The sequence below is a fragment of the Bubalus bubalis genome, chromosome 23, assembly GCF_019923935.1.
Source record: "Bubalus bubalis isolate 160015118507 breed Murrah chromosome 23, NDDB_SH_1, whole genome shotgun sequence".
Taxonomy (NCBI): domain Eukaryota; kingdom Metazoa; phylum Chordata; class Mammalia; order Artiodactyla; family Bovidae; genus Bubalus; species Bubalus bubalis.
Window position 1 is genome coordinate 22,183,386 of NC_059179.1, and position 8,676 is coordinate 22,192,061.

Here is an 8,676-nt window from a genome sequence, read left to right on the forward strand (position 1 = left end):
CATGGGTTGGGACTGCACTCCACAGGGAGGGACAGAGATGAGGAAACCATTCTCTGCCTCCATGGAGCTCTCTTCAGGTTACAGTAACACATACGGCCAAAGCAAGTAGATTGGAATGAGACTTGTTAAGTAGAATATGAGCCACCACATTCTAGCATCTTGTCTGATAGACAGCCCCTCCCTGAAGACCTGTTGATTCTGAACTAGACCAGAAATAGATCCCAAGTGATCCAACCTGTGCCCTTACTAGGCTTGGCGCCTAGGAGGGAGCAGACATTTCTCTACTAGAGAGGAGAAAGAGAGGAAGCATAAAAAGGGAGTTTCCTTCTTCTCTCCTGGGCTCTAAGCCAGTCAGCCACAGGCAAAACTTTGAAAAGGCCTAAATTTGTCCTGCTGTACTTCCCTGATCTTGGTCCCACCATACCCAGCCCCCACTGCCTTAAGCCCCTAGGCCTCCCTTCCAAGATTCCAAAAGTAAGAAAATAATTCCTTCCCCTTGCTACAATCCAAAGGTTTCTTGCTTGGAATAACCAGTCCTGGTGAAAGCAATCTGATTGAATTCATTCGCATACTGTGGAAATTGCTTTTTGGGACTTCTATTTAAAAGGAAAGGGGGTATCTTGGGCACCTCCGAAGCAGGCCCCAAGCCAATTCCTCTGACTTGTGACTGCCTTTCAGGAAGTTTCCCTTCCTCAGTTTCTCTAAATAGGCTGAGGTGAGGTTGCTGCTGACTTTTTCAACAACATATAGCCACTGTTTATAAGCCCTTGTTTTAAAAGACAATCCTGAACTCACCTTCCTGTCTGGGAGGCATACCCCGGGGAGCAGACAGCCTTCTACTTTCTAACAAGCCAGACAAAATTGGGAGTAAATCTTCTGGTTGACAGACTGGGGCTTCCCGGCTGAGCCCCTGGGGAGATTCTCCAGTAGCGCTGGGTGCCCCTTCCCCAGAGGCCTGGTGGGCTAGCTCCTCTGGCCCAATTCTAAGCGAGGGGGTGGCTCCTGCCAGGCGGGGAAGAGGGCTCTGACCTCCACCTCCTTGGGGCCATCTGTCTATCCGTCTCTGGGAATGCCAGCCTCCTATTCTCTTTCTCCTTTGAAGCCTCTGGTTCGCCTCTTCCCTCTCTTCCTGAACTACTTCTCTGAGCTTCGGTCTCAGTCCCTCGGTCTCTGGCTCTTACATCTGTCTCCGCTCCAGGCTTTCCTCTCGCCTTCTCCGCCCCTCCCCCGCGCTGTCATTCACCCCGCTCCTCTCCGCTCACAGCCAATGGAGAGACCCGGCCGAAACTGAGAGGCTAGCTCGCACCGGGCTTTTTCGCCCGGTGATTGATGTCCCAGAGTCAACAGCGACCGAGCAGCCGGAGAGGGGAAGGAGCAGCCGGAGAGGGGAAGAATACGGCGCCCCCTCTTCTCCTTCCCCTCCCCCCCGCCCACTTTAGCCCTTCTGCGCACTTCGCCTCCAAGTCTCCACGCAGCCAGGAGCCGCTGCCGCCTCCGCGCCGCCGCGCGCTGTCCCCGAGCCAAGCACAGCGAGTGCCACCGCCCAGGCCCCCCCTCCGCGGGGCTGGGGTCGGGGGCCAGGATGGAGCACCTGGGTCCGCACCATCTCCACCCGGGCCACGCGGAGCCCATCAGCTTTGGCATCGACCAGATCCTCAACAGCCCAGACCAGGGCGGCTGCATGGGGCCCTCCTCGCGCCTCCAGGACGGAGAATACGGCCTTGGGTGTTTGGTTGGAGGCGCCTACCCTTACGGCGGCGGGGGCCCCGCAGCCGGGCCGGGGGCCGGGGGCTCGGGGGCCTATGGCGCTGGAGGCCCGAGTGGCCCCGGTGGCCCGGCGGGCGGCGGCGGCGGCGCGTGCAGCATGGGCCCGCTGGCCGGCTCCTACAACGTGAACATGGCCTTGGCGGGCGGCCCCGGTCCCGGTGGCGGCGGCGGCGGCGGCGGGGGTGGCGGCGGCGGTGGGGGCGCGCTGAGTGCTGCGGGAGTGATCCGAGTGCCTGCGCACAGGCCGCTAGCTGGAGCGGTGGCCCATCCTCAACCTCTGGCTACCGGTTTGCCCACTGTGCCCTCCGTGCCTGCCGTGCCGGGCGTCAACAACCTCACCGGCCTCACCTTCCCCTGGATGGAGAGTAACCGCAGATACACAAAGGACAGGTTCACAGGTGAGTCCGGCCCGCGCGCGCCCCGCCTGGCCGCGGCCCCGGCTCTCCTCTACCCCTCCTCCGCCCCGGGGCTCCCCGCAGCCCCCTCTGCGCGCCCGGCCGCCCGGCTCCCCTGGGTGCTTCCCCCAAGTTCCGCCACCCGCCGCCTCTCTCGCGGAATCGACTCGCTGGAAGAGTTCTCCAAGCCTGGGCCCCTCTTCGTCTCTCCCACAGGACCCCCTGCTCTGAGAAGTTCTCCCTGATCCCTTCTCGGAGTCCCTGGGCCGGTCAGGCGAAGGGAAGGGGTTGTAGCGTCGGGACTACCTTCTGCCGGCATTTGGGGCTCGGGGATCTTGGAGAAAGGGGCGCGAGGTGAACAAACTCTTTCTTCCGTCCTGGCAGACGTTGTCTGGCCGAGGCGGCGAACCCCAGAATCAGACTCAAGGGAAACAGGTTCCCCACCTTCCTTCTCCTACACACACACACACACACACACACACACACACACACACACACACATTTCGCGCTCCAAGGTCCAGTGCCCGTCGCACTGCCCGACCCGATAGAGGCAGTGAGCCGGAGTTAAGCCGCAGAGCTGGCCGGCCTTTCTTCCCGGACCGCGGGCCCCGTCCGGGTCAGTGGCAGAGACTAGGCTGAGCTGCCTGCTTCATTTTCGTTCTGTCCGGGCTCGGCGTCCTCCGCTCTGGGCCCAGCCTCGCTTCCTCTGGCGTGAATAATGCACCGGCCAGGCCCGTGATCGATCGGCAGCCGAAAGAACCCCTGGGACGATAACGCACTCGGCGGTGGCCGTCTGCCCTCCTCTCCGCTGCCTGCTCTGCGCCTTGCTTCTGCTCGCCTCGGCTCCCTCCGCTCCTGCTTCCGCTCACGGCACTCAGCTTTTGCTCCTGAGCGGGTCCTTTTCCACGCCGCCTTACTTCCCGCCGCCCCTAGCGTTCCCTGGATGCGAGACTGCGATCTTCCCGCCAGGCCAGGCCCCCAAGTCCGCTGGGAAACAGCCCTGAGTTGAGCCTGGGTTCCCGGCGGGGCCTTAGAGAGAGAGGAAGCAGGAGGCAGAGGCGGCTGCCTAGATCGACCACGACGTGGGATTCCCGTGGGGCTCGGGCTCCAGGGCCCAACGGTGGAAGGGGAATAGGCAGTTAAGAGCTAGACCCTGGGCTAGCGTTGTGTTCCAGCCTTGAAACCTTGGCCCAGATTCTGGGTCAGTGGCAAAGAGGGGTGGAGGAAAGCAGAAGATCCATTCGCTCTGGGCCTCAAGAAGGGCCCCTGTGCCCCAGCCCAAGTCCTCTCAGTCCTGGGGAGGCAGGGCCTAGTGCCCCGTCCTACTCCCCCAGCCAGGCCAAGCTAATCTTAAAGGGACCTGATGGAGCACCACCAGCCCCCCCAGCCTGGTACCACTGGGAACCCACTGGTGGAAAGGTACTCCACGTAGCCCACTGAGGGGAGCCACAGCCTGCCCTAACCTTGCTTCAGCCCTAAAGAAGGCTCGGAAGGAGTTTATGGCTGTCACCTCAGGCATCTGTCTCTGTGCCTGTGCTTGTCGTCTATGTTAGCTTGTCTGGGTCTGTAGATCTCTCATTTGTACCCTGTTGTATGTGATGTGTCTGTATGTTGGTGTGTAATGGAGGCCTCAGGGCAGGATCCAGGATTCCTGGCCTTGACCAAGGATGATCTCTTACTGTTGAGCAGCTTCTCTGAGGCTGGAGGCCTGGGGCTATGGGGGGAATGCGACCTTTAGCTAGCCTCAGACATGCCCCTCAAAAAGACTGCATCTGTGTTTGATGGACACATGGGAGCCCAGGGCTAGGGAGGCCTCTGTGGTGTCAGAGGCCGCGGAGTTGGCCTGGCTGGCCGCTGGGTGGGGGGGCATTTCAGGCCACAGGCTTGGAGCTGAGGGCTGACAGGAGGACCACCGGCCTGCTTCTGGGGTCTAGCCGCTGGGCTCGCTGACTCGCGGGGTGTCGAGCCTGGGACGCCTCCTGACGCTCTGCCGCTTGCCTCTGCCGTCTGTCTGTCTCTCCCGCTCCAGTGGCCCTCTCACCCTTCACTGTAACACGCCGTATAGGTCACCCCTATCAGAATCGGACGCCCCCCAAGAAGAAGAAGCCGCGCACGTCCTTCACGCGCCTGCAGATCTGCGAGCTGGAGAAGCGCTTCCACCGCCAGAAGTACCTGGCCTCGGCCGAGCGCGCCGCCCTGGCCAAGGCGCTCAAAATGACCGACGCGCAAGTCAAAACCTGGTTCCAGAACCGGAGGACAAAGTGGAGGTGAGCTGGTGGGGCGTGGGCGGCACAGTCTCTGGCTCCAGGCCTCTCCTGGGGAATTCACACTCCTTCGATCCCTGACTTCCGATGGATGGTTCTGGTTCGGAGGAGCGGACCGCTCTGCTAGGCTCGAGGGGAGTGGGAAGCAGAGGGGAGTGGGAAGCAACCGTGGCCGATGACTGGATGGGGCCGGAGAGCCCCCTCTGTTTTGCTTTCTGGCTTTCTGGCCGGCACACTCAGTGCGGTGGTAGACGCGGCTGGTCTCTGCCGCTGCTTGGGGTATACGTCTGGATTTAAGCAGTCTACGCCGTCTGGGCTTCCGAGATCAGCGAGTCCTGAGGGACTTTTTGTTTGCGCAGACTTACGCGTACATGCCTCTTCTATCCTGGAGACCGGAGGCAGAATAGCACGCTCCCTGTTTCTGCGCCCCAGCCGGGGCTCCTGCTAGAGCGCCTGGGGCCCCAGACCGCGAGCCTGGGCCCTGCTGTCCCCCTCCTCCCCAGACGCCTGGCCTGGGCGCAGCAGGTCCCCCACCCGGGAAGGGGAAAATCAATCTGCGCCGCCTGCGGCGGGGTTTCCGAGGGTCCCACTGAAAGGGGGATCAATCAGGAACAGATGGGTATGTGTGTGTAAGAGAGAAACATTTTCTCTTATCCCGTCACACACCCACAGCTACACTCGTTTTCCCCACAAGCAGGCGCTTTATTCGGTTGAACCCTTTTGCACCCCTGCATCCTCCCGCACATTTGGCCCGCCTGCTGGGTTCCACACACGCCGGGAGTTTCTTGCTAGCTCAGGTCTCAGGCGGGAGAGCAGGAGAGTCTGGGCGAAGTCCCCGGCGCCGGGCAGGGAGGGCCTGGGCCCGGAGGAAGGAATTGGAGTTTCCTCTTTTTCTGAATGAAGGCGAGGAATCTGCCTGAGATTCCGCCACCGTGGCCACAAAGGAAGCCACTGCCCCGCGAGTCTGTTCCCCCTCTCCCCACATTCCTGCTGCTGGGGAAAGGGTGGGGGACGCAGCTCAGACCTCTGGAAAGCTAGGGAGGGAGCAAGGACTGGAGGGGGGAGGGGGGAACGCACTCGGGTTCCCAAGGCCGATCCGAGGCTACGGCCTAGGGGAGGGAGTCAGGCAAGCCCTTGGGGTGGGCGCACAGAGAAAATAGTATAGCAGGCTTAGAGAAACTGATACACAAGGTGGGGGCAAAGATAACCACCCCACCCAGGGAGAAAATAAAACATAGAGTGGACTTCCCTGGAGGCGAAGAAGTCTTATGTATAATAAAGAAAAGCAATAGATTACTGAAACCTTCATTTTCGTTTCAAACAAATTCCCTTAAATTCTGAGAGAAGGAAAGGGGTGGGGTGAGAGGAAAACCAGAGAAAAAGACACAAAGCCTAAAGAAGAGAAATAGTTTGAAATTCAGGAAAGAACGGGCAGACGAGAGACAGAGCAGAGCGAAAAGGCAAGAAAGGGCGACGAGAAGAAGGTCGGCGTCCGCTGCTGGGAGAGGCCCTCTCGCTGGCTTCGCTCGTCTTCATCGATCGCCTACAAATTGCTTCTGGAGGCCCCGGGGACTCCCATTAGGTCTGTCCACCTTAGAGACAGACGTTTGATCTCAGTTGACTGGGTGGAGGGGAGGCATTAAATGGAATAAGTGAGTCATCGCCTCCCTGGACCGCCTCGGAGGAAGCCAGTCGGTCCGGCGGGAATCCCAGCCGGCACAGGGCTTGGCGCAGGAGGTCTGAAGTCTGGGAGAGATTCTCAGAGAGAAAGGGGGTGAAGAGGTCCATCGTGGCAGCTCACATCCACTGGTCCCTGCCTCTGCCCTGGACTGATGGGGAGGGTGAGACCGCTCAGACTTGGGAAGGCTCCTGGTCTTCCTCGAGTCTGGGGAGAGGCAAAATGCCATCCTAGCCCTGCTTGTGCCTTCCAAGGCCGGTGAGGGTGTGGGCCCTGCCTGGAGCCAGAGAGCCCCAACTGCTTGGGCCTAGCGGATCTCCCTACAGCTCCCCCAGAGTACCCCCTATCTACTTTGGTGGTTTCCAGTCTTTGTCGGAGTCAGAACCCTCAAGATAGGGGAGTGTTTTCAAGGGCCCCCAGCTGGAATTGGGGTCCGCGAAGGGGAGCTGCGCTCTCCCAGGCGGTCTCCCGGGAGCGCACCCGAAGCGTGGGTAACGGTTTGTCCCCGGTGCAGGCGGCAGACTGCGGAGGAGCGTGAGGCCGAGAGGCAGCAGGCAAACCGCATCCTCCTGCAGCTGCAGCAGGAGGCCTTCCAGAAGAGCCTGGCTCAGCCTCTGCCCGCGGACCCGCTGTGCGTGCACAACTCCTCGCTCTTCGCCCTGCAGAACCTGCAGCCGTGGTCTGACGACTCGACCAAGATCACCAGCGTCACGTCCGTGGCGTCGGCCTGCGAGTGAGCCTGTCTGCTACTCTCTGAGAGACCCGAGACCCGGGCCCAGCCAAGGGGTCTCCAGGCCCCCGAGAGCCAGGACTCTCCCCTGCCCTCCGCCGCAGACTACACGCCTCCGGGGATCGCGGCGCCCCTCCGCACCGGCCCGCGCACCGAGGCCGTTCTCTTTTGGGTGGAAAAGAAGAAGAGAGCGCGCAGGAAAGGGACGCGCCGCCGTCTCCCAGATGCCTACGCGGTCCCGCGCCTGCTGGAACTGTTCAGAGTCCTCCGTTAGCGTCTATTTTATTTTATTATGATTTTTAACGTGGGACTGAGAAAGGCAGAAGAGGTGGTGGAAGAAGAGCTGGTGGGGTCCCTAGAGGACAGCATGAACTGTCCTTTGAACTTGCCCTGGGAAGACCACCCTCTCTGTTCTCCACTCCCGGTAGTAGCCGGCCCACACGGACGTGACTTCACTGTCCCTCCTGGTGTCTCCCCACAGTCACAGGGGCCCTATGGCAGAGTGTCTTGCACACACAGGGTTATAGCCTTCACTCCTTTGGCCCTTACGATCGGGGTGGCCCAGATTCATTCTGAACAGCATGGCACTTCTCACAAATACAAGGCCACAGTCACACTGTGACACACCATCGCACACACAACAGCCACAACAGCGTCACTTGGCCTGCCAGACCCCTATCACACACCCTAGCCGCACCCAGGTACGCACAGGCAGGTTTCCACACAAAAAGCCTATGTCTCCAGATCCTGTTCGTGGGGGGGGGGGGGGTTTAAGTTATGCACTTATAAGGTGTTTTCTGTGTAACCTTTTTATAAAGTGCTTGTGTAATTTATGTGAAAAAAAATAATAAAACCCTCTGAATCCGGAATCAAGGCTGCTTGCTCCTTGCTGAGCCCAGCACCTTGCAGCTACTTGGGTCTGGTGTGAGCTGGTGCAGCCAGGGCAGCCCCTCATACTTAAGTTTGAAGGACATCTTGGGGTCAGGACTGTCAGGTTCTGGAAAGAGGAAAGAAGGAGGAGGAGAAATGAAGAGAAGGCGGCAGTGAGAAAAGTTGGGAGAGCCAGTGTCTCCCGGGACAGTTAGTGCTCAAGATTTGTTTTTGGGAGTGAGAGTTACGTGTGTGCGTTGTGTGTTTGTGATGGTGTGGGCAATCAGGATGTTATACTGACAATGAAGGTTTGTATAATAAGTGTTTAAGTGTGTAATTTTGTATGCAGTTGTGTGTGCTTATTTTGCTTCAGTTGTGAATCAAAACTACCACTATATATACAGACTTGTATTGGTATGTATGTGATCATGTGTAAATGTGGCTTTTTGGGTAGTTGTATAATCACCTACCAACATCCATGATTATTAGTGAATCAGGGGCTAATATTTGTGAGAGTACATATTAGTTTTTCATTATGAATCTATTTTTGTGTTAAATGTATGAATGTTTATGGTCGTATATCATCTATAATTGTATGTATGTAATCATGTGTTAGAGGTGTATTTCATTGTATGAGTGATACTTGTCTAGGATTGTATATAATTGGGGGAGTGAATTAATGGGGAATATGTATCATTGTGGATGACATGTCCCTGCGGTGAGTGTGTATGGTGCTGTGTTAGTGGGTATAATTAATTGTACACTGCTGGAGTACATGATGGTGGGGTGTGCAGATCCATTGTAGGGGTATACACATCTGCTAGAAGTTTGGGGTTCTAGGACCTTACCCAGCAAGCTGCAGAGATTGGAGCATTCTATGAGTAATTGGACCAGGATCTTCTGTGGTGCTTGAAGCAAGACTTCCCAGCTTCCAGACTAGCCTGGCCTAGGAGGGATCTGAAAAACTGACTT

At 58.3% G+C, this 8,676-nt stretch overlaps 1 protein-coding gene across 2 annotated transcripts; it reads left to right on the top strand.

Annotated features, from left to right (window-relative positions):
- The first annotated feature begins 1,272 nt into the window (after positions 1-1,272).
- TLX1 (T cell leukemia homeobox 1) lies at positions 1,273-8,204 on the top strand. 2 transcript variants are annotated; one of them, XM_044935126.2, is made up of 3 exons: positions 1,273-2,165; positions 4,192-4,429; positions 6,619-8,204. In XM_044935126.2, exons 1-3 carry the CDS (start codon positions 1,583-1,585, stop codon positions 6,839-6,841), a joined length of 1,044 nt encoding a protein of 347 aa, XP_044791061.1. In that variant the 5' UTR covers positions 1,273-1,582; the 3' UTR covers positions 6,842-8,204. The 2 variants fall into 2 exon arrangements, with proteins under 2 accessions (XP_044791061.1, XP_025129829.1); XM_025274044.3 differs by having other exon boundaries at positions 4,228-4,429; positions 6,619-8,200.
- Positions 8,205-8,676: the final 472 nt, after the last annotated feature.